This window comes from Bos mutus, chromosome 22 (assembly GCF_027580195.1).
Source record: "Bos mutus isolate GX-2022 chromosome 22, NWIPB_WYAK_1.1, whole genome shotgun sequence".
Taxonomy (NCBI): domain Eukaryota; kingdom Metazoa; phylum Chordata; class Mammalia; order Artiodactyla; family Bovidae; genus Bos; species Bos mutus.
Genome location: NC_091638.1, coordinates 7,937,353 through 7,962,855, shown reverse-complemented (window position 1 = coordinate 7,962,855; position 25,503 = coordinate 7,937,353). Strand labels below are relative to the sequence as shown.

At 40.8% G+C, this 25,503-nt stretch overlaps 1 protein-coding gene and 1 non-coding gene across 6 annotated transcripts in view; one reads left to right on the top strand and one right to left on the bottom strand.

The window, feature by feature from the left end:
* Positions 1–25,503, top strand: part of UBP1 (upstream binding protein 1) — a 64,466-nt gene that overhangs the window by 3,515 nt on the left and 35,448 nt on the right. For 4 of the 5 annotated variants that reach the window (XM_070359502.1, XM_070359505.1, XM_070359501.1 and 1 more), the window contains exon 2: positions 12,998–13,149. In XM_070359502.1, the coding sequence (XP_070215603.1) occupies positions 12,998–13,149 (152 nt within the window). Of the gene's footprint in view, positions 1–12,117; positions 12,136–12,997; positions 13,150–25,503 lie in introns of those variants that run through there. The other variant, XM_070359504.1, reaches the window with a different exon arrangement.
* LOC138984820 (U6 spliceosomal RNA) lies at positions 5,490–5,593 on the bottom strand. The gene has a single exon (XR_011462104.1). It is a non-coding gene; the product is annotated as a U6 spliceosomal RNA (small nuclear RNA).

Below are 25,503 nucleotides of genomic sequence, written 5' to 3'. Positions count from 1 at the left end.
CCTTGGAGGAAATGGGAAAACTTCAACTTTGTGATCAGTGTTAAGTTAATAAAAGACTACTGAGGATATATTTTATTATGTAACTGTTAATAGCTGATGGTTTTCTGTGGGTCTCATGCTAAAGCAGAATGTTCTGGAGTGGGTGACATTTCTTGGAAGTATAGGAAATTTTCAGAATCTGTGAAATTTGAAAATTTTATTATGGTGGTACCTGAGACTACTTCCAGAATTGGGAATAATTTCTATAAAATTCTTCATTTCACATTTCAAAAACTTTCTGGGTTTAATATTAAAAGAATTCAGTAAATTGTTGGTTAAAAAAAAAAAGATACTTCATAGTGTCCACACTGGGCTTTATAATTAATAACTAAATTATAATCAAATTCACTTAATCACATAAAATCTATTACTTTAAAGCAGGGCTTGGCAAAGCTTTTCTATAAAAGGCCAGAGAGCAAATATTCAAGGCTTTGTAGGCCAGAGAATCTCTGTCACTCTGTTTTGTTTGTTTACAACCTTTTAAAAAATATAAAAGCCATTCTTAGGTCATGGTTGTACAAAAACAGGCCAGCTGGGTTTGGCCTTTGGGCTGTAGCTAGTTGACCCCTGCTCTAAAGGATAGATTCTAATAATATACTTTGATTGCCTTGGAGAAACATGTGCTGAGTATTGAAACCTTATATTCAAAAAGTAATATTTATGTAGACTAAACCATTCACTCAGCTAATTTATACATATCCTGTTGTTTGTCCGTAGATTTCATTGTGTTCCATTTTTAAAATCGGGGTGGTCCCCGCACTCCCCTAAGAGTAAGTTCAGTGCAGTTTGTGTGCTTCGTTCGGTGTTGTTTGAAACTTGGTATTTTATTGATATGGTCTCATAATTTGATGTGTTTCATCACAGTAACACTTGCCAGTTTGCCAGGACAACTTAAATGTTTGCTTTTGGCGGAAAGGAAGAAAAAGATGCTGGACCCTTTGTTTTTGCTGTAGGTTCTGTCACTGAATTTACGAGCTCTGTCATATTTGTTTTGCTTGCTTTGGAAACGGTTCTGTGCTGCATCTTGGTAGTAGAGTCTCTCTTAAACTTTGTGAGTTTATGAGTTAAGATGTACAAGTTAAAAAGATCGTGTAGAAAGCTGACATCTACCCTTTACCCAGCACCTCCTACTTCCATAATCAGAGTACAGTTTTCAAAACTGCCTTGGTACAGAACTATTACCTGAAGAACAAAATTTATTGGGATTTCACAGTGTTTTTTTTTCTGTATTGCCTTTTTTCTAATCCATGTTCTGTCTAGGATCCCATATTGCATTTATTTTTTATCTCCTTCAATGACAATCCCTTAGTCTTTCCTTCTCTTTTATGATTCTGATACTTATGATACGTAGTAACTAGAAATGTTACGTTTTTAAACACGTGACAGTTTTTTGAAGGCAAACATAGACTATACCTATGAATACTATTCGGCTTTCCAAGGATTTCAGCGGAATGATTTTGAGGAGAGTAGAACCCTGTTGGTGTCATTTTCTTATGGATTACTTTGTTTCAGTCTGTCTGAGTAGAATAGCATACTGTATATTTTGTAGTCCATTCATAATCAGAAACTTTTACATTTTACTAATTTATTTGAGAAAACAATTACAAACCATTATACATTATCACAAATATATTTTATTTGAAAACTTTTTCAAAATCAAACATGAAGAATGGCATTCTCTTATACTTGCAAATTTATTTAATGTCTGGCACAGTAAAGCAGATGGATTCTCTTACCTGCTATTAGAGTATACTATTTTGGTTGACATAAGTGAAGAAAGTTCAGCCTCCCATAGATATGTGGTTGGAAAAGGAGAGATTATTTTAATAGCCGTTTCAGATCATGCTGGATATTCTTCTTTGATAGTATACCAGCATACCAGCACTTGACAAGAGGCAGTTTCTTAAAGTTGCAATGTGCAATCTGAAACTGTGTCAATGTACTTTTTATATTGTTACATTAGAATCAGTTGGTCTGTTTTGAACTTTGACTGGGTCTCTGAACCTGTGTACTTTTAAATGTTTAAGTATTGCTCATTTGGAAAATAATGATCTCTTGAGTTTTGCAGATCTTCTCAATGTTCATTTTTCACTATGCAATACCAAAAAATCACATTCCTTAGTATCACCACCGTCTCATCAGAGAAAGCACGTGGTGGAAGGAGGGTGCAGATTTTGTCATTGGTCACAAATGCTGTCATAGTTGTTTTCCTTGAAATAAAGGGCTCACTTTTGAGGAAATTTCTGTCAAATACTCAGAAATGAATAATCACAGTTTGTCAATGTTTAAGTAAAAATGATATTCTGTAAGAGAAGCTGCTTAATCCAGTCACAGATCAGTTTCATAAAAACCTTTTCTTTAGAAAACCATTGCACTTAGGTGTGCAACAGAAATACATTATACCTACCCAAGGACCAGTATTTAATAAAGTTAATGTTTTTGTACAATGACTGCTTGTGTAGCTTGGTGCTACCGCGTTGATTCATGCCAAGGCACCTGCAGTTTTAACCACCATTGGTTTTGTACAAATGTCAAGAGTGAAAAAGGCAAATAATGGTTTAGTATTATTCTGAGCATAGGTGTGACCTCCTGAACCCCTGAAAATCTCAGGTTCTCCAGGATTCCACAACCATACTTTGAGAACCTCTCATCTAACATGTGCCTAGAGTGTGGGTATTTAAAGTATTTTCTACTAAATTAAAAACAAACCCACTCTTAAGAGTTCAGAGAGCCCAGCAAAGGGAAGAAATAGGATTTGAAGTTGGGGGTCTGACCTCCACTTCTTTCCACTGCACCTGTTGGCTGCTCACCAGCGAATAACTAAGAAGCTTTCTCGAGGTGGAAGATGATCTTTCTGGATAGAAGGAAAATCACATGGGAATGCTGTATTTTTTTTTCTTTCTTATTTTATCTTTCTTTTTTTTTCCTCTCTTATTTTATCTTTCTTTTTTTTTTCTCTCTCTCTCCTCTTCTGCAGGACCTTGCCGAACTTATTAGTTCTAATAATTTTAGGGGCTCAGTTATCCTAGTTGATATCTTTAAATAGTGATGGGTTTGTTTCTTCCTGTGTAATCTTTACATTTAATTTTCTTGCCTTAGTGTGGGGTAAGCCTTAGCATTCACTGCAGTGTTGTTTAGAAATACCAAGAACTTGAGTCTTTAGTCTACTTACTGATTAGAGAAAATGCTTCCAAAGTTTCATAAATAGGTTGTCTCTGTTCCTAGCTGAGATTGAGCCTCAATTTTCTTTCTTTTTTTTTTTTGTTCGCCTGTCCTTTTAAAAAACATTAAGCCTGTATCAGCTTCCTGTGAGCTGGGTAACTTTCTTTTTATGGGCTAAATATTTTTGTGTGCTGTGCTGTGCTTACTCAGTCGTGTCTGGCTCTTTGTGACCCCATGGACTGGGGCCCGCCAGGCTCCTGGGTCCATGGGATTCTCCAGGCAAGATTACTGGTGTGGGTTGCCCTGTCCTCCAGGGGATCTTCCTGACCCAGGGATCGAACCCAGATCTCCTGCATTGCAGGCGGATTCTTTACCATCTGAGCATGGGACTTAATTTTTTCTTCAAGGTTTTATAAAGCTTTATAAAGACAATCTGGATTAGATGATTTTATTTTATTTTTGCCTACACAGGTGTTTGCCTGTTTAAATTTGCTTCATGGACATAGGAAATTCACAGTTTATCTTAGTTGTGGGAATTTTTTTCCAGAGTTTTTTTTTAACTGATCTCTCCAATATTTGTGATTACACCATTTCTTTCACTCCCTGCGTTTCTTGTGTGTTTTCCTTCTTCCATGACCTCTTTCCGAAGTTTGTCTATATCTCGTATTTTGTAAGAAATCAGATTTTGGTTTTGTTTTTCTTGACTGTGTTTTCTGTTTCATCTTTGTGGTTCTTTCCTGTTGTTTTGATGACTCTGATGACTTGCTGTCTTTAGTTAGGCGCCTTCTCCTTTGTTTTTGGTCTGCTTCTAATCTGTTCATAGCTATATATTTCTCTGTTAAGTTTCTGTCCCAGGTTTTGAAGGCAGCACCTTTGTTTCCATTCAGTTCCCCTGCCCTCCCCCCCCTTTTGGAACAGTATTTAAATTTTTCTGTATTTTTATTTTTGACTTGCTGTGTCTTCATTGCTGTGTGTGGGGTTTTCTCTGGCTGCAGCAAGTGGGGCCTACCCTCCAGATGCTGTGTGCAGGCTTCTCTTGTCGTGGAGCAGGGCCTCTAGGGTGCTTGGGCCTCAGTAGCTGTGGCACGTGGGGTTCAGCTGCCCCACGGCATGCAGGATCTTCCCAGACCAGGGACTGAACCTGTGTCCCCTGCTTTGGCAGGCAGGATTCTTAACCGCTGCATCACCAGGGAAGCCTGTGTTTATTTTCTTGTTGTAGTCTTCTGTATATTCTGGATACTAGCCTTGATTACACATATATGTCACAGACAACTCTCTTCTACTCCGTGACACCTTCCCATTCTCTTTATGGTGCCTTTTAAACAGAAGGTCTTGATCGGGATATGGTCAGATTGAGCAGCCTTTCCCTACTCTGAGGTCATAACAATACTCTTATAGTCTTTTCTGAAGGTTTATTACTTTACATATCACATCTAAGTTTACAATCTCTCTAGAGTTGTGTTTTTTTCCTTCTGTTTTTGGTATTGTATGAGAGGAGGCCAGTTAGTTGCAGTTGTATGAGCCTGTAGTTTACCTAATATCTTTGAAAAGACTGTTTATTTCTCACCTTTTTTTCCATTTGAGCATTTTTATTTTTAAAAAATTTATTTATTTTAATTGGAGGCTAATTACTTTACAATATTGTATTGGTTTTTGCCATACATTGACATGAATCCGCCATGGGTGTACATGTGTTCCCCATCCTGAAGCCCCCTCCCACCTCCCTCCCCATCCCATCCCTCAGGGTCGTCCCAGTGCACCAGCCCTGAGTGCCCCATCTCATGCATCAAACCTGGACCTGCGATCTGCTTCACATATGATAATATACATGTTTCAACGCTACCTTCTCAAATCATCCCCCTCTCAACCTTTTCTCACAGAGTCCAAAAGACTCTTCTTTAAATCTGTGTCTCTTGCTGTCTTGCATATAGGATCATCGTTACCATCTTTATAAATTCCATATATATGCGTTAGTATACATGGCACCCCACTCCAGTACTCTTGCCTGGAAAATCCATGGACAGAGGAGCCTGGTAGGCTGCAGTCCATGGGGTCGCTAAGAGTCGGACACGACTGAGTGACTTCACTTTCACTTTTCTCTTTCATGCATTGGAGAAGGAAATGGCAACCCACTCCAGTGTTCTTGCCTGGAGAATCCCAGGGACGGGGGAGCCTGGTGGGCTGCCGTCTGTGGGGTCACACAGAGTCGGACACGACTGAAGTGACTTAGCATTAGCATTAGCATACTGTATTGGTGTTTTTCTTTCTGACTTACTTGACTCTGTATAAAAAATATGGAATGCTTCCCGAATTTGCATGTCATCCTTGCACAGGGGCCATGCTAATCTCTGTATCGTTCCAATTTTAGTATATGTGCTGCCCAAATGAAGACTATTTCTCACCTCTCTATACTGCCATTCTGTTATAAATCCAGTGCCCATCAGTGATCTAAATCTGTCGTCCTGTTTGCAGATTCTGGATTCTGTCCTTGTGTTCTTGAGAAATACCCAGCTAGATGATGGCTTGTCAAAACTCTTGAATCTGATTTGTTAATACTCAGTTTAGGCTTTTTGCATCTATATTTATGGCTGACTTGAGCTTTTCACTTTCTTTTCTAGTTTTGTTTGTACCTAGTTTTGATGTCACAATTGCATAAGTCTTCATAAGGAATAAAGTTAATTCCTCGGTTTTTGTCCTGTTGAATAGTTTGTATAGGAGCTGCCCCTGAAAGTCCCATAGAACTCCTCTGTGAAAGTTTTCTCTGGGGGAAAATTTTTAACCACAGTATCGGTCTCTGTAGCATTACTTTTCTTTTTAAGCCTTTTATGTCTTTATGACTGGATTTGCTTAGACTGTGCTGGCTGTCACTGGCTCTGCGTGGTCTTTCTCTGGCTGTGGCCAGTAGGGCCGCCCTTCCTCGTGGCGCCCGGGCTTCTAACTGCGGTGGCGTCTCCTGTTGAGGAGCACAGGCTCTGAGCACTGTGGGCTTAGTAGTTGTGGCACAGGGACTCAGTTGTTCTGCAGCTTGTGGGCTCTTCTAGACCAGAGATGGAACCCATGTCCCTTGCATTGACAGATTCTTATCCACAGTGCCACTGTGGAAGTCTTGTAGTTTTTTATGTCTTAAAGTTTTGATGTTAATTTTTCTAGAAAATTGTTCATCTTATCCATATGTTCAGATACGTTGCTATAGTTGTTAGTGATATTCTCATCTTACTAGTTTTTATATCATTAGTTACATCTTTTTTCCTCATCTTTATTAGTGCCGTCTCTTTTTGATCAGTCTCTCCTAGACGTGTGTCTCATTTTCTAGGGCACACTGGACCAGTCCTTTTGTGCACTTGACTCTGATTTTTTAATTTTGGCAGTGCTGTGTCTTTGTTGCTGTGAGGGCCTTTCTCAGGTTGTGGCGAGCAGGGGCTGCTCTCCAGTTGCAGCGGTGCAGGCTCCTCATGGCGGCTTCTTTTGCGAAGCATGGACTCTAGGGCACGCGGGCTTCAGTAGTTTCGGCATTTCTGCTCAGTAGTTGCCGTGCACGGCTTAGTTGCTCCCCAGTATGTGGATCTTTCCGGACCAGGAACCAGGACCTGCCTTTTCTGCGCTGGCAGATGGGTGCCTTCCCACTGAGCCAGGGAAGCCCACTGCACTTGGTTCCTGTTTGTCGAGACTAGGGGAAGTTCCAGACTTCCAGGACACTCCTTGTCCTGTGTTCAGCACGGTGCTCTGCACTTGCGCATTTCTGTAGCCAGCTCCCCGTTCTGACTGGTTCCTAAAATTCTCCCACTTTACTCTCTGGAATTCTCAGTCTATCAGAAAAATCTCCCAAGCAGTCAGTGTTACGGATTGAATTGTGTGTCCCCCAAAAAGATATGTTGAAGTCCCAGGTACCCCCCCACAATGCCTCAGAATGTGGCCTTATTTGGAAATAAGGACTTCACAAAGGTAATCCAGTTAAAATGAGGTCATCAGGGTGGGCACTGGTTGAAGAGAACTGGTGTCCTTATAGAAAGGGGAAATCTGGACGCACACAGACACACACACACAGAGGGGACACAGAAGACACACGGGAAGAAGCTGGCCAAGGGCCTGGAGTGCTGCGCCTACAAGTGAGGGCACCCAGCCCCCGCCGCCAGACCCCAGAAGCTGCGAGAGGCCTTCCCTCCCAGTGCTCAGCCAACCCCTGGATTCGACTTCCGGCCCTTGAACAGTGAGACAGGAAGCTGCTGCCGTTTTAAGCCTCTAGTTTCTGGTTCTTTGTAATGACAACCCTAGGAAACTAGTATAGCCAGCTTTGTCTCTTAATGCTGTCTTCCCCTACCCTGCTCTTGTGGAAACCTGCTATCTGAGGACCCTTCTCCCCTGAGACCCTCTCAACTGCTGGGGGCTTACATTCACATCCCTGCTCTTGCACCAGGAGCCTGGGGAGGGATCCTTGCGGCTTCTCACAGCCGCCTCCGGACTGTTCTGTCTCCCTCCTTTTCTGCAAGACCCCCAGCTTTGAATTTCACGCCACTGATTGTCACCAGGCCCTCAGTGATTGCAGTCATCTGGTGTGGGGGTCATTTCTTATTTTATTTTTTATTTATTTTTTTTTTCATTTCTTATTTTAAAAACTCAAGATCCCAGCTCACTGTCACAGTGAACACGACTAGTCTGTTCACTCGTGGTGACTTCACAAGATATTTAAATGGGCCTTCCAGCAGCCTGACACTTCCGTTCCTTGAGTATCTTTCTTACAGCGACATTATCTCAGCTACTCAATCCTATGGTCATACATTAGACCTGGATTTACCCATCATGCGACCCACTGCAATCTCAGATTCAGAGTTCACCTGCTGCCCCCTGTCCTTCACTCTCTCCCTTATTACTCTCCTTCTGCCATCACTGCACCCATTAAAATTTATTAATACAACCACTAATATTGCTCTCATCACAATTTCTCACCCTCTTGAAGAGGCTTCCCCAGTGGCTCAGTGGTAAAGAATCCGCCTGCCAATGCAGGAAACTTGGGTTTGATCCCTGGGTCAGGAAGATCCCCTGGAGTAGGAAATGGCAACCCACTCCAGTATTCTTGCCTGGGAAATCCCATGGACAGAGAAGCCTGGAGGGCTACAGTCCATAGGGTCGCAAGGAGTCGGACATGACTGAGCGACTGAGCACGCACACATGTACTCTCTTGAGCTCCTGTTTTCTTCCCCAACCAGTTTAAATTTTCCTGGTCAATCATTGTAGTTACTTGCCCACATATACCCTTGTTCTCTTGCCCCCTTTTGCTTTATTCCCCGGTCCTCTTTTTTAACACAACCGTAACCCTGCTTAAATCCGATGCTTCCTTTCCGTTACTTAGGTAACAGGGTGGCTCTAAGGAAGCGCTGATCAGGCCTCACGGGAAGCGCACCACCTCCACTCTCAAGCGCATCCCTTTGCTGGTTGGTGGTCTCACCTCTGCGCCCTCGCCCAGTCCCTCTCCAGCTCTGCTTAAGGATGGGGTGGCCCCATCTCAGACCCACAACTCTTCCTGCCAGGGCCTACTTTCAGTAGAATTTCCATACTTGGTACTTTACTGAAAAAATTGGACTTTTGAAATATGAACACACATACTGGCTTACAAGTTTTTCTTGATGTGCTTTTGGGCGTGGGTTCGAAAATTGCTTATCCTACTTTGGGTTCTTAAATCAGCGATTTAGTGTTACTTCATTGGTCCGGACTTTACTGGGCCTTTATATCAAATGCTGCCTCTGCCCGTTCTTTCCGCTTCTGAGACTTCAGTGTAGAATCTTCTCCCTTTCTCTCTTAACACCTCTTCGGCATTTTCTGTGCTGCCTTCTGGATAACTTTTTGTTTATGTTCCATTTTCCTTATATACTCTTCATTTCTGTGTAATCTTACTGTTAAATATTCATTCTTTATTTCTTTAAACAAAGTAAGCTTAATTTTATCATATAGGTTCAGTACTTCTGGCATCTTGAAGTCTTTGGTGGGTATTGGTCTGTGTCCAGTCAGGAAAATAGGATGCACTGAGCTGTCTCAGGCAGAGAAGGGTTTGGTGAAGTATTGACTGTGGAAGTGCTAGAAGGGTTCAGGGAGAAGGGCTGGCTGTTGGAGGCATGGCTGCTGCTGCCTTGAACTTCCCTGCAGCTGTGGTTGCCTGCTTCTGCTCTTTCCCACTCCCTCTTCATTTCCCTTCAGAGCAACCTACCAAGATTCCAGCTGGCAAGATGTCTTATATATGTAGTCTTCAGACCTCTAACCCTCTGCAGCAGAATCAGGAAAGCACTGAATGCCAACAGACAGGATCTGGAACTGGGTATATGCCATCTGTTGTTTTTGCTGTTGGTTCTTGCGCCTAAAGTCGTGTTTGTCTTTGTGTGCCTGGATATTTTTGGATACTGGCATCAGGATTACTTGGAATAATTCAAATCCTTGTGTCTTTTCATTTGCTTGTCAGATCCCTGGGAGACCTACCTGTCTGGAATATGAGGTTACAAAATCAACTGAATACCAGAACTTTTCTTATGGCTCATCCTGGTAGAAATTATGATCTCAAATTGTCTGGAGATCTGGCTTTTCACTTTAGTAATGATTGCATATCAGTGCTGCAGTTCATTCATCAGTTCAGCAGATATTTGAGCTCTTTTGTGCTAGACGCTGGGTTTGAGTCTGTGAAGAGAAACCAGTTTGGGGGGTAGTTACACTTATGGGGCATACAAATGTAAGTCTGGTATAGTGTTGGAAAGTGAAATGCTTTGTGGATAAATAGAGCAGGAAAGGAGCAGCTGGGAGTACCATGGAGGATTACAGTTGTCACTGAAAAGGTGACATTTGAATACAGTGAGCCAGTAGGACATCAGCAGAGTAGGCCAGTGCAAAGGCCCCGGAAGGGTTGAGGAAGGAGGCTGCAGTGACTGAACCAGGTCCTTCCAGGGACCTTGGTTTCTAAAGTGAGGTGATGGAGAGAGTGCAAAGGAATGAAATGGTCCAACTTCTATTTGCAGAGGCTCGCTCTGGCTGCTGTGTTGGTTGGAATTCATTGTCTTTCTAATAAAGTGAAAAGTTAATTGGGATTGCATCAGTAGATGATCTATACATGTTTATGTTTATTCAGGAGTTTTTAGCACCTACCAAAAGCATAGTAGGCTATGGAAATAAAAGTATTAGTCACTTAGTCGTGTTCGACTCTTTTCAACCCGACGGACTGCAGCCCGCCAGGCTCCTTTGTCCATGGGATTCTCCAGGCAAGAACACTGGAGTGGGTAGCCAGCCCCTTCTTCAGGGCCTCTTCTCAACCCAGGGATTGATCCTGGGTGTCCTGCATTGTAGGCAGATACTTTACTGTCTGAGCTACCATAACCAAGGGAATGTAATGGTGGTGGCCTTCTAGGATCTGAAGCAAATAAAATTTTATTTACTGTATGTAGCAGTTTATTTATAAATAGCCAATCTTCTGCAATCTGATGTCTTATGTATGTAATGATCAACCAAGGCAGTTAGCATTAAGACCTTAAAATTATTCTCCATGTCACTTTTTAGTATGATTAACTAAAGCATCTGATTTATAGCTCTCATCTCATTTTTTCCCTTTCTCACCAAGATAACTTTTTTTGTTGTTGTTTTGACCACATTGCATGGCTTGTGGGGTTTTAGTTACCTAACCAGGGATTGAACCCTGGTCCTCGGCAGTGAGAGCATGGAGTCCTAACCACTGGACCACCAGGAAATTCTCTCACCCAGAAAACTGTAAATAATTACATATATGTGAAACAGAATATGTATTTATTTTAATCTGCTGTGGAGCTACTTTGACTGCTGTAGTTGTTTCATAAAGAGAGCTGCTCTGAGTCTTAAAGTACCATTTTTAAGTTTCCTGTAAAGTTTTTATATCTCTGTTCTAGAAGAGGGCTGGAGACCATTGCTAACTATGCGTTCCTCAGTTATACTTTTGACTTAGAAGTGTTTTGACATTTTCTAGGTATAAATGAAGGAGAATTAGTGTGTAATTTAGTCCCTGAATAATCAGTCTGGTGCTTTAATAGAAATGTATGTGGGAAGAGGAAATACAGGGTTTCCCTTTCATTTCACTTATTCCCACATTTTTTAAAAAGTTGAATTTAATTAAAATGGGCCAGCCAGATATCTGTCAGTTAACAGCTCATAAGAACAGATAAACAGTTGAGACAAGTCTTTGAGGTCTTGTTATAGTAGTTATTCATTTGGATGTTTTGCTGTTTTACTTCTTATTGAGAAATGGACATAGAAAAGTCATCAGGATATAAATGTACAGCTCAGCAAATTATCTTAAAAAAAAAACAAAACAAAACCCTACCCTTCACATGTTAATGGTGGAAATATAAAATGGTGCAGCCACTTTAAAAAACAGTTTGGCAGTTTCTCAAAAAGGTCGATAGATATATGAGTTACCATATGACCCAGTAATTCTACTTCTAGATATAAATCCAAAGGAATTAAACATGTCTACACAGAACATATACAAGTGTTCATAGCAGCATATTCGTAATAACCAAAAAATGGAAACAAGTTAAAGGTCCATAATCTGATGATGGATAATTAGCATATGGTGTATTCATACAATGGAATATCATTCGGCCATAAGAAGGAATAACGTACTGTACGTGCTACAACATGAATGAACCTTGAAATCACACTAAGTGTTAATAAAAGAAACCAATCACAAAAGGTCACGTGATTCTGTGTGCGTTGTATATCTGGAATAGGCAGGTCCACAGAGACAAGCAGCTCAGCGGTTGCTCGGGTGGTGGTGGGTAGGGTGGGAGTATAGGGAGTGGCTGCTAGGGGTATGAGAATTCTTTCTGAGGTGCTGAGAATGTCTTGGAATTAATAGCGGTGAAGACTGCACAACTCTGTGAAGATACTGAAAGCCACTGAAACATACGCTTTATAAGGGTGAATTTTGTGGTATGTAAAAGACAGCTGATTTTTTTTTTTTTAAGGCAAACCAGATAACATCCATGTGTGTTTAACCACTCAAGTTATAGAATATAGACAGTACCCCAGAAGATCCCCCCACCGCCTCCTGATCAATGCCCCAAGTTATTCTTGGGGGGAAAAAAATAGCAGCTGTTTATACTGCTACTGTTTGCTTCTCAGAAGAAGCCATTGTCTTAGACTGAGTGTGAAGCTTCATGCTCTCAGCACTTGGCTAAGCCTAGAAGGGAACTTTTTATAAAGTACCATTTTAATCAAATGCTTCTTTGTAATTTCATGGTGCCAGGGTGACCTACCTTTCAAAACAGGTGGCTCCGTACTCTTGATCTTTTTTAATAGAAATAATGAGTTTTAAGTTTTTAAAGAATTTTTTGACATAAGTTTTTTTTTTTTTTTTTTTTAGTACTAGATATATTATTAGCCTGATCTCTTTATCAGTAGTTTGGACTTTATTAACTATTAAATACTGCTTACTTTAAATATTTCTCATTTTAATACTTTTGCCTAATTATAGCCACCCACTCCTCTTTCTCCCACTAGATATATGGGTTATTGAAGCTATCTTTTGGGGGTGCCAGATTAGCATTAATAGTTATTTTATTCTACATATGGGGAGCCACTGAGTGGCATGTGGGATTTAGTTCCTTGACCAGGGATCCGAACCCATGCCCCCTGCAGTGGAAGTGCCAAACCCTCACCACTAGACCACAGGGAGGTCCCTCTTGATAATATCTGTGATCTTAAAATTTAAAAGAAACTACCTTTAAATACTTCTATATGTTTTTAAGTATTTTAGACCCTGAGTAAGGTCAGTGTGGCTTTTTCTTTGCAGCGATGTCTTGGCATTGCCCATTTTCAAGCAGGAAGATTCTAGCCTTCCGCTGGATGACGAGACCAAACACCCACCCTTCCAGTACGTGATGTGTGCCGCGACATCGCCCGCCGTGAAGCTGCACGACGAGACGCTCACCTACCTGAACCAAGGTCGGTATGGCTGTGCCACGCTCTGACCTAAGAGTGCGCGGAAGTCCAAAATGGCCTTTGGGCATCGCAGCCTGGGTTAGTGGTAATAATTGAAAATTAGGTTCCTTCTCTCAGACAGCTACAGTTAACAAAAATTGGGGAATGTTTTACTGTGAGCCCACAAAGCAATAATCTGTGGAAAGTGATTTCATAGAGACGGCGTGGACCAACATGTGTTAGGGGGTGTTTTCAAGACAAAATCAGAAGGAGAAGCAGGTAGGAAAGGATGTCAGTTATTTTTAGGAACATGGTTTCAGTGTGGAACCTGAGAATGAACCAGAAGTCCAGCTAGCAAGGGACTTGGTCTCTGGCATGAAGCAGATTTGGGCTGAGAATAGACTGCACCAAGGTGGAGTCTGTGGCTAAAATAAACTGTGTCAAATCTTGTTTCCGCTTAATGAGAATGCTGTGTTTTGCCGATTTGAAAGTGAGAGTGGGCAGAATAGAAAATAGAGATATGGGGTGATTTACCATTAGAAAGAGTAAAGAATTTCTTTTTGAGGTGCACTGAGCAGTTGGAGCACTGGCCAGTGTGACTTACCAGTGTTAACAAAAGTACTTGGTTATGCAGGAATTCATTTGTTGGATACCTACATTTGTTGGGTACTGAAAGCTTGAGGGACTCTTATTTTTGTTTGTTTGTTTGTTTTAATAATTTAATTGGCTGTGCTGGTTCTTGGTTGCTACGCGGGCTTTTCTCTGGTTACCACGGGCAGGGGCTACTCTTAGTGCAGGGCGCAGGCTCTCACTGCGGTGGCTTCTCTTGTCGGGGAGCGTGGGCTGTAGAGTGTTCAGGCTCCAGGAGTTGTGGTTCCTCAGCTCTAAGGCACAGGCTCAGTAGTTGTGGAGCACGGGCTGAGTTGCCTTGTGGCATGTGAGATCTTCCTGGACCAGGGATCAGGCCTGTGTCTCCTGCATTGGCAGCCTTATTCTTTAGCCCTGAGCCAACAGGGAAGTCCTGGACTCTTGTTTTTAAACAGAATTGAACATTTTTGTTGTTGCAAAAATAGTACATACTCATTGTAGAAAAATTGCATATGTCAAGGGATAAAGCTGAAACTGGACTTGAGTTGCATCCCCCTCAGGAAAAGCAGTTATACCCTAGGTGTGTTTCTTTGTGTGTGTATCTATTTTGTTTCAGCAAAATGGAAATTAACATCTATTCACTTAAGAGTTGGGCTTCCCTGGTAGCTCAGCTGGTAAAGAATCCACCTGCAATGCAGGAGACACCGGTTCGATTCCTGGGTTGGGAAGATGCCCTGGAGAAGGGTTAGGCTGCCCACTCCAGCATTCTTGGGCTTCCCTGGCGGCTCAGCTGGTGAAGAGTCCGCCTGCAGTGCGGGAGACCTGCATTTGATCCCTCGGTTGGGAAGATCCCCTGGAGGAGGGAACAGCTACCCACTCCATTATTCTGGCCTGAAGAATTCTATGGACTATATAGTCCATGGGGTTGCAAAGAGTCGAACACGACTGAGTGACTTTCACTTAAGAGTATTTTGTGATTGCTTTTCTGTCAATAAATAAAATCTTTAATTTCCTCAAACTTTTGGAAAGAGCTATAGATTTTAGACTACTTTAGTTAGTGTTTATTGTAAGATGTGGAAGAAAACTTTTTTTTAAGCTTCTGAATTTTCATTTGACATACAAATTTAGAATTTATGAGGTTTTTCTTCAGGTAATTCTAATCTGTAGCCTCTGGCGATACTCTTAATTTTGGTATTAATATATTATTTTAGGATTTTGATGGGTAGGCATTCAATTATTTGAGACTTAAGTTTCATATTTGAAAGAACCGTAATAGTTTATGCACTAATCTATTTTACACATAAAAAGATTGGAAGAGACAATGTAGAGATTGAGGGCATTCATTATCACTTCATTTCTAATGAGAAAAAAGGAAGTAACTGGGATCTCTCTTACTTAGGGAAAAGTTGAATAAGTTAAGGTGCATACCATGGGATGAATGAGCCCATGAAAAGTCAGAACTTTGGATGTGTCTGTCTTTAGGCCTGGCGGAATATCCGTACCTTACGACTGTTATTATTAAACTGGATAAAGACATCTCACATGGATAAAAGTTGCAGTCCCCCATCTGTAGTGATAATGTATTAGACCTGCATTCACTGAGTGTTCACTGTACTGAAGCAGTGTACTAAATACTATATATGCATTGTCTCACTTCCACAATAACCCAGGAAGTGTTATTGATCCATTACAGATTTTCAAAGCTGAAGCATAGAGCAGTTGATAAACTCGCTCAATGTTAGTTTGATCAAGCTTAGATTTAAATTGTTAATAATTAAATATTTAATAAAAAATAAATTGTTTATTACTTAAATGGTTGTTATTATTGAAGTATCTATAGTAGTGTGCACAAGTCTTTGTAGCATGGCATACGATGTCTTAGTTCCCTGACCAGGAATTGAATCTCTGCCTCCTGCAGTGTAAGCTCAAACCCCTAACCACTGGACCACTAAGGGAGTGAGTTCCCCACAAGTCTTAAATGTGCAAGTCAGTTAATTTGTATATCGTTTATTCCCTCAGAAATACCGCCTCTGTCCAGTATTTCCATTACCCTAGCAGGCTTCCTTCTATCCTCCTTCCAGCTGACACCTGAGGTTGACCATAATCCATATTAGAAGTGCAGATGATTTTCTGGGACTTGACTCTGCTCCTTGCAGTATTAATGAGGAGTATGTTATTGGTTGTAGAATTGTGGTAATTTACCTCTTAATTTCTCCCAGCATTTTAAGAAAAAAAGTGGAAAAATGAATTGCATGTAGGCTGCACTTTTGAAAAGATACATTTGAATAAGCATTAAAAATGCATTTGAATAATCATAAATTCTACTTTTATACACCTTTTTAAAGAAATTGTAACACTTTAAACTTACATGAATATCAGTTCTTTCACAGATTTGTCTTCTAACATTTATTGCCTAGCATAATATTTTGAAAAAGTTCGGAACCCAAGATTTTGTGTGAATCCCTTCGATTGTTTCCACAGTGGCTGCACCGGTTTACATTCCCACCAGCAGCGTAGGAGGGTTCCCTTTTCTCCACACCCTGTCTAGCATTGGTTGTTTGTCGACTTTTTGAAGCCATGCTGACTGGTTGAAGTGGTGCCTCATAGTTTTGAGTTGCATTTCTGTAGTAATTAGCTAGCTATGTTGAGCATCTTTTCATATTCCTATTGGCCATCTGTATGTCTTCTTTGGAGAAATGTCTTTTAAGGTCTTCTGCCCATTTTTCGATTGGATTGTCTTAGTTGTTGAGTTGTATGAGCTGTTTGTATATTTTGGAGATTTGACGCCTGTTGGTTGCATTATTTGCAGCTATTTTCTCCCATTTTGTAGGTTGTTTTTTTTTTTTTTTTTTTTTTTTTTGTAGTTTCCATCACTGTGCAAAAACTTGTATGTTTGATTAGGTCCCATTTGTTTTTTTGTTATTTTACTGCCTTGGGAGACCTAAGAAAACATTGGTATGATTTATGTCAAAGAATGTTTTACCTATGTTCTCTTCTAGTTTTATGGTGTCATGTCTTATGTTTAAGTCTTCAAGCCATTTTGAGTTTATTTCTCTGCAGGTTGTGAGGGTGTTTTCTAACTTCATTGATTTACACGCAGCTGTCCAACTTGTCCAGTACACTTGCCTCTTTTGTCAAAGATTAATTGACCGAAAGTATATGGATTTATTTCTGGGTTCTCTGTTCTGTTTCATTGATATATATGTCTGTTTTTGTACCAGTACCACATCGTTTTGATTACTGTAGCTTTGTAGTATTGTCTGAAGGTCTGGGAGAGTTATGCGGCCTGTCTTCCCCGCCCCCCCCTGCCCCTCCCAGGATTGCTTTGGCGATTTTAAGTCTTTCATGGCTCCATATACATTTTTTTTATTATTCTAGTTCTGTGAAAAATGTCATGGGTGATTTGGTAGAGATCACATTAAATCTGAAGATTGCTTTTGGTAGTATTACCATTTTAACAGTATTAATTTTTCTAATCGAGGAGCATGGGCTATCTTTCCATTTCTTTGAATTATCTTCAGTCCTTTATTAATGTTTTATAGTTTTCAGCATATAGGTTTTTCACCTTCTTAGCTACATTTATTTCTAAGATTTTTGGATGCAGTTTTAAATGGAATTTTTTCTTTACTTTCTGTTTCTAATATTTCATTGTTGGTGTAAAGAAATGAAGCAGATTTCTGTATATTATTCCTGTATCCTACTATCTTGCTGAGTTCATTTATTCTAATAGTTTATATGTGGAGGTTTTAAGCTTCTCTGTATAGAGTATCATGTCATCTGCAAATAGTAACAGTTTTACTTTTTCTCCTCTAACTTGGATACCTTTTATTTCTTTTCTGATTGCTGTGGCAAGTACCTCCAATATTGTGTTGAGTAGAAGTGGTGAGAGTAGGCATCCTTGCCTTGTTCTTGAATTTGGCAAGAACGCTTTCAGCTTTTCGCCATTGACTATTATGTTGGCTGTGGGCTTGTCATCAGTGCCTTTATAACACTGAGATATGTTCCCTCTATACCCACTTTTGTAAGAGTTTCTATTGTGAATGGTAGTTAAATGCTTCTCATGTGGCTTTTGCCTTTTGTTGATGTGATGTATCACGTTGATTTGCATATATCTGAACCATCCTTGTGACTCTAGAATGAATTTAACTTAGTCATGATGTGTATTCCTTTTTATATGTTCTTGGATTTGGTTTGCTAATATTTTGTTGAGAATTTTTGCATCTAAATTCATCAAAGATACTGACCTGTAACTTTCTTTTTTTGTGGTATCTTTGATTTCATTATCAGAGTGATGGTGGCTCATGGAATGTCTTTGGGGGTGTTCTCTCCTCTTCAGTCTTTTGGAAGAGTTTGAGAAGAATCGGTATAAGTTCTTTGTATGTTTGGTAGCCATCTGGTCCTGTACTTTCTGTTTGTGAAGTTGTTTTTAATTACAAATTCTATTTCACTTCTAGTGAAGGTTCTGTACAAATTATGTTTCTTGTTTCAGTTTTCAGGGGCTGTATGTTTCTAGAAACTTGTCCATTTCTTCTAGGTTGTTGAATTTTTTGCCATATATAATTGGGCATAGTACTCTCTTAGGCTTTTTCGTGTGTCCGTCGTATCAGTTGAGAGTTGTTTGGTCTGTTATTTTGTTTATGTGGGTCTCTCTCTCTGCTCCCTGGTGAGCCCTGTCAGAGGCCTGTCACTTTTGTTTAGTCTCTCAAAGAACCAGCTCTTCATTTTAGTGACTCCTTTTTAGTCTGCTTATTTTCTCTGGTCTTGGTTAGTTCCTTCTTCTGCTGATTTTACATTTTGTTTGTTCTTCTAATTCTTTTAAGTGATAGGTTAGGTTGTTTGAGACTTTTCTTTTTTTTTGAGGAAGACCTCTATTGCTATGAACTTCCCTCTCAGAACTGCTTTTGCTGCATCCCATACATTTTGTATGGTTATATTGTCATAGTCAGTTTTCTCTAAATTTCCTGTCTGATTTCATTGTTGACCCATTGTTTTTTTAAGTAGCGTGTTGTTTAGTCTGCATGAAATCATTTTTTCCCCCTTATTTCTATCCATGTGGTTGACTTCTTGCTTCATTCTGTTGTGGTCAAAGAAGATTCTTGAAATAATTCTTATACTCTTAAATTTGTCGAGGTTTGATTTGTGCCCTAGTATGTGGTCAGTTGTAGAGAATAAACCATGTGCACTTGAAAAGACTGTGTTTTGAGTTTTTTGGATAAAAATGTCCTGAAAATAATCAAGTCTTAACTGTTCTAGCATATAATTGATTTTTTAAAATCAATTTATTTGATATTGATTTATTTTTATTGATTTTTCTGTTTCTTAAGTTATATTCATTAATGTCAGTGGCATGTTAAAGTTTCCTACTAATATTGTATTTCCATAAATTTCTCCCTTTATGTCCATTAGTATTTTATGTACGTGAGTGTTCCTATATTAGGTGTATATATCTCGGTGAGTATAAAAGTATTTTCTTACATTGACCCCTTTATTTTATATAGTGTGCTTTTGGAGAAGGCAATGGCACCCCACTCCAGTACTCTTGCCTGGCAAATCCCATGGACGGAGGAGCCTGGTAGGCTGCAGTCCATGAGGTCGCTAGAGTCGGACACGACTGAGCAGCTTCACTTTCACTTTTCACTTTCATGCATTGGAGAAGGAAATGGCAACCCACTCCAGTGTTCTTGCCTGGAGAATCCCAGGGACCGGGGAGCCTGGTGGGCTGCCGTCTATGGGGTTGCACAGAGTCGGACACCACTGAAGCAACTTAGCAGCAGCGTGCTTTTAAAAATGTTATTAGTTTTTGCCTGTGCTGGGTCTTCCCTGCTGCTTGGGCTTTTCTCTGGTTGCGGTGCGTGGGCTTCTCCCTGTGGTGGCCTCACTTGCCGCAGAGCACAGCCTGCGGGCTTCAGTGGTTGCTGCATGCAGGCTCAGAAGTTGTGGCACACAGGCTCAGTTGCTCCGCAGCATGTGGGATCTTCCTGGATCAGGGATTGAACCTTTGTCTCTTGAATTGACAGGCAGATTCTTTACCACTGAGCTGCCAGGGAAGCCCTCTAGTGTCCTTCTTTATAGCCTTTGTTTTAAAGTCTGTTTTGTCTGATGCGAGTATTGCTGCTTTTCACTTTCTTATCATTTCCGTTTGCATGAAATATCCTTTTCCATCCCCTCACTTTCAGTCTATGTGTGCCATTTGCCCTAAGGTGGGTCTCTTATAGGCAGCACATTGTAGGCTCTTGGTTTTGGGGGTTTCTTTGGTTGTGCCATGTGGCTTGTGGTATATTAGTTCCTGATCAGGGACTGATCCTGGGCCCTTAGCAGTGAGAGCATGGTGTCCTAACCATTGGACCGCCAGGGAGTTCCCTAGGCTCTTTGTTTTTTATCCAGTCTGCCACTCATTCTTTGGATTGGAACATTCAGTCTGTTGGCATTTAAAGTAATTTATTGATACTTATGTATTTATTTCTGTTTTAAACCTAGTTTTCCAATTGAAGTGTTTTTTCTTTCTGTGGTTTAATGATTTCCTCTTGTGCTTGTTTTCTCTTCTTTTTGGTTTCTATGAATCTATTGTTTGTTTTTAATTTGTGGTTGCCCTGTTTTTCAAGTATGTTAACGCCTTGTATCTGCTTGCTTTACACTGATAGTCATATAGGCTCAAACACATGCTTTTAAAAAAAGAAGAACAACCTGCATTTTCTTACTCTCCTTCCCTGTATTTTATGATTTTTTTTTTCTCCAAAACATTTTTATGTAACTCCCCCGAGTCTTAGTTGAGGCATGTGGGATATTTAGTTGTGGCATATGAACTCTCAGTTGCAACGTGTAGAATCTAGTTCCCTGACCAGGGGTTGAATCCAGGTCCCTGGCAGTGGAGGTGCCAAGTCCTAACTGCTAGACCACCCGGGAGCTCCCCACATTTTATGATTTTGATGTCCTTTTCTGTTTACTATTTTAAAAATATTTATTATTTGGCTGCTCAGGGTCTTAGTTGTGGCGTGTGGGATCTTTAGCTGTGGCATGTGAACCCTTTAATTGTGGCACGTGGGACTTGGTTCCCTGACCAGGGAGTGAGCCCCGGAGCGTAGAGTCTTAGCCCCTGGACCACTAGGGAAGTCCCTGGTGTCCTTTTTTTTCTTTTTCCTGGTGTCCTTTTTTATGCCTTCATCTTTATTCTTTTTCTGCTCCATGTGTTTATCTTCACTTTTATAAATAGGTTTTTCTTTTTGCTCTGTATACTGGCTAATTTAAGTGATTTACTTTCCAGTTGTAATTTCTTCCTTCCTTTGTCTTCTTGTTTCTATTTAGAGGTCTTTCAATATTTCTTTTAGGATAGGTTTAATATTGCTATATTCATTAGTTCTTATCTGAGAAGTTCTGTTTTTCTTCCCATTCTAAATGATTGTCTTGTTGGATAGAATATTCTAGGTTGCACATTTTCCCTTTCAAGACTTTGAATATATTTTGCCACTCCCTTGTAGCCTGCAGTGTTTCTGTGGAGAAATCAGCTGGTAGCTTTGGGGTCCCTTGTAATGGACTCTCTTTTGCTGCTTTTAGAATACTGTGTGTCTTGGTGTGAGTCTGTTTGGATTCACCTTATTTGGGACTCTCTATGCGTCTTCATTTTACTTATATTCTCTTACTCTGTGAGTTTAGGAGAAAGTTATCTACTGTGGCCTTGGTGGGCTATTTATGTGTGGCAGTGTCTCTGTGTAGCTTGTGTTAGTTTAATTTCTCTGTTTTTGGCGTGCAGTTTGGTTGGGATGCTTGCCGCCACTTTCCTCAGTGTGTGCTGGCCGTCATCCTCTCCCCAGGACCCAGCCTCTGAGGCCTGCGCCCCAGCACCCAGCCCGAGTCTGCCCCAGCTGCTGAGCGTCTCAGGCTGCCGAGTGCTGCTCCAGGCACCAGCCCTCTGTGCGGGTCTCTCCCAGTCTTGCGCTGCACACACCGGTTGCCGCCTTCTCCTCTGAGGCTCCAAAGCTCCCGCTCTGTCTGATGATCTCCCCGCCAGGGAGACTTCCCAGCGTGTGGAAACCTTACCTCTTCCACGGCTCCCTCCCACAAGTGCAGGTCTTATCTAGATCCCTTTGTCTTTCTCTCTGTGTGTGCTATCCAGTTATTTGGGATTCCTTGCCTTTTTGAAAGTCTGAGGTCTTCTGCAAGCATTCAGTAGATGTCCTGTGAGAACTGTTCTGCATGTAGATGGGGTTTTTTTTGTATTTGTGAGAGAAGGTGAGCTCCACATCCTACTCCTCCACCATCTTGATCTGATCCCTCAGCAAAGCAAGCTGATTAGATTCACCTTTCAAAAGGAGACATTCTCAGTTGTGCATGTACAGTTCTGATTTTTTACAGAAGCCTTTCCTGAAATATAAAAAGAATCAGGTGTAGATGTGGAAAATGAAAATCGGGCTTGGTTAATTTTTAACTAGGAGTTCCAGTAGAATCCTGTGATTATTTTTTAGCTAGCATCTGCCCAAGTGGCTCAGTGGTAAAGAATCCACCTGCAATGCAGGAGACATGGATGTGAATCCAAGGTTGGGAAAAAAAATCCCCTGGAGGAGGAAATGACAACCCATTCCAGTATTCTTGCCTAAGAAATCCCGTGAACAGAGGAGCCTAGCAGGCTACAGTTGTAAGGTCTCAAAGAGCTGGATGTGACTGACCCACACAGAGTGACATTACCCTGAAAAGTTGCTGCAAAGTATGTGAAATGTATCGCAATGACCCATTGTAGTGTAGTATCATCTGTGTGTCAGCTTTGATGGTGTCACTGTTAAGTGTTGACATAATTTATTATTTAGTCTTCTGGTTTTTAGGAGTTAGATTTTTATTCAGATTTGCTCACAAGTTAATTTTCTTAGGTTCAAATTAACTCTTAAGCTCTACCAAAGGAAAATGACTTGCCGTGGGAATTTGCCTTATTTACCAAAAACAATAGTTATTCCTCCAGTTACCCTGTTTGATTGACTATGGTCTTTATAGAGATTTAACCCCAGAGGTTTGATTCCAAATCTGGTTTTCTTAACCACCAGGTCTCTTTACTAGAATAGTTCCAGTGTTTTCTAAATTTTGAGTTAATTGTCACCATTTAAAATTTTAACAGTTTAACTAGATTTATATACATGGTTCAAAGTTCAAAAGGTATTAAAGGGTATACAATAAAGCTCTTTTCACAGTTATCTAGTTCTGCTTGCTCAGCTCAGGTAGCGATTGAATTAGAACCCTTTATAGACACCTGTGAAGATTGTAATCTTGTTTTATGACACTCTTTGTATATAAAAAAATTTTATTGTTAACATTTTATTTATTGCAATAAACTTATTGGTTCCTGTGGTGACTGAACTATACTTAAGCATAGTTATGATGAATCTCATGGTCTTGTCACTAAAAGATACAATGGAAGGGAGAACTTCCATTCCTAAAGTAGATGGTAGAAGTTGGCATCCCTGCTTTTCAATAAGTGCCTCGGCTCCCTAGGGATGTCCTTACACACACTATTCAGATACCCTTTTGTTCCTTTTAAACGTTTCTCTTGGTTGCTGTGACTGACGGTTTGAGTATTTTTCTGTGTGTGGTAGAGTGAGCGGTAGAGGGTAGCAGCGAGCGGTTGTCATCAGCCATCTCTAGGGCCTGGGCCTGTGTTTAGATCCCATTCTACTGCTTGCTCATTTCAGCAAATTCTTTAATAACCCCCACCTAAGGTAGGTGAGAATTAAATTGAGTTACATAGGAAGCACAATGCTAGCCTTTGCTGTTTTTACTGTTATTTATAACTCAGTAGCTTTAATGGTTTTTGATTGTATTGGAAGACTAAATTTAATAATCTTGGCTGACATGTTAGTTTCGTGTGGCAGATATTATGAGCAGTTTTTACAAAGCGTTAGAATGCAACCCTGGGACTAGATAGCTGCCTACCAATTCAGAAATTTTGCCGGGTTTGTTAGCAAGTATGATTGCTGTGCTGTGCTAAGATGCTCAGTTGGTTCTGACTCTTTGCAACCCCATGGACTGTAGCCTGCCAGGCTCCTCTGTCCATGAGATTTCCCAGGTAAGAATACTGGAATGGGTTGTCATTTCCTTTTCCAGGGGATCTTCCCAACCTAGGGATCAAACCCACGTCCCTTTCGCTTCTTGCGTTGGCAGGGACATTCTTTACCGCTGTGTCACCTGGAAAGCACCTTATAACAAAGGGTATTTTGCAGGTATGATTTAATTAAAACTATTGAAATAGATTATTAATGGATTATCCAGTGGCCCAGTGAAATCACAAGGATCCTTAGAATTGAAAGAGGCGGGAGAGTTGGGTGTCAGAGGGAGATGAAGATGGAGGGAAGAACATTGCCACAAACCAATGGCTGGAGACTACTTCAAGAAGCAGACAAAGAAAAGGAAGCAGCTTTCCCCCTACGGCCTCCAGAAGGAATGTAGCCTGCTGACAGCCTTACTGTAGCCCTCTAGACCCGTTTTAGACTTCTTAACTCTAGAACTGTAATACATTTGTATAATTTTCAAGTCACTGAGTTTGTGGTAATTTGTTACAGCAGCAGAAGGAAGCTAACACACCAGCCAAGACGGATGTATACTAGGTAGTAAGCTCCAGAGTGGTGCAGGATGGGCCACTGTTGTGTATCAGAGCCGTTTCCATGGTGTGGCTGGCGTTTTCTCTTCAGGTTTTAGACAAAAACACTCTGCATCCTACAGTCCTGCCTCCTAGCTTATCCCTGAAGGCCCAGTCAAAGCTGAGTCTTAAAATGGGCACCTAATGAACCCTCAGCCTTTGCATGTACGCATGTGTGTGTGTGAATGCACATATATGTATATTCAAATGTATGGACTGTACACAAAAGTGTAATGAATATATATGAAGATAAGTGGACTTGTGGAGCATGTTTGTGTACTGGAGCCAGAGCTATCCTAGACTGTTAAAAAGATGTACAATCCTGTTACATAAGGAAATGACTATTAAGTGAATTTTGGTTACTGGTAAAGAATATGTAATTGAAACAGCTTTAAATTCACTTAGTTCTTAATTTTGACGTAGACAAGTTATTCCCAGAAGAAGGTCCCGAATACTTTGTGGTGGAAAGAATATAAACTGAATGGATATCTGTGGCTTTTCACAAAGCCGTGGTTCTCCAATGTTAGCATGCATTGGGATCCCCCAGGGGGCTTATCAAAACATGATTGATAAAGTTTCTGAGTCAGTAGGTCTGGAGGAGGGCCAGAGAATTTACGTTTGTGACAAGTTTCCAAGTGATGTTGATGCTGCTGCTCTAGGGACCGTGTTTCACTTTAAATATATATATATTTATTTATTTGGCTGCTCCGGGTCTTAGTTGTGGCACGCAAAATCTTCAGTCTTGGTTGCAGGATGTGGTTTCTTTAGTTGGGGCATGCGAACTCTGAGCTGCAGCATGTGGGATCTAGTTCCCTGACCAGGGATCAAACCCAGGCCCCCTGAGTTGGGAGTGCAGAGTCTTAGCCACTGGCCTACCGGGGAAGTACTTCACCTTTTTATTGCTTCAGATATTCAGGTAAATATGTGAACATCCTCTCACTACCACTTCTTATAAATGGGTTCCTCGGAGGAGGCTTGACACACAGGTGCAGCCCTTCTTCAGCCATGGCTCGGTCATTCCTACCAGTAGTCTCCCATCTGGGTCCCGAGCAGCTGTTGCTGAAAAATACTGGTCACTGTGTAACACCACAGAGAAAGTAAATTCTGTGTAGTCTTCACCAGTTGGGTAGAAATTAAAACAAGTTTTCCAATTGTATTGATGCTTTAGAGTGTCA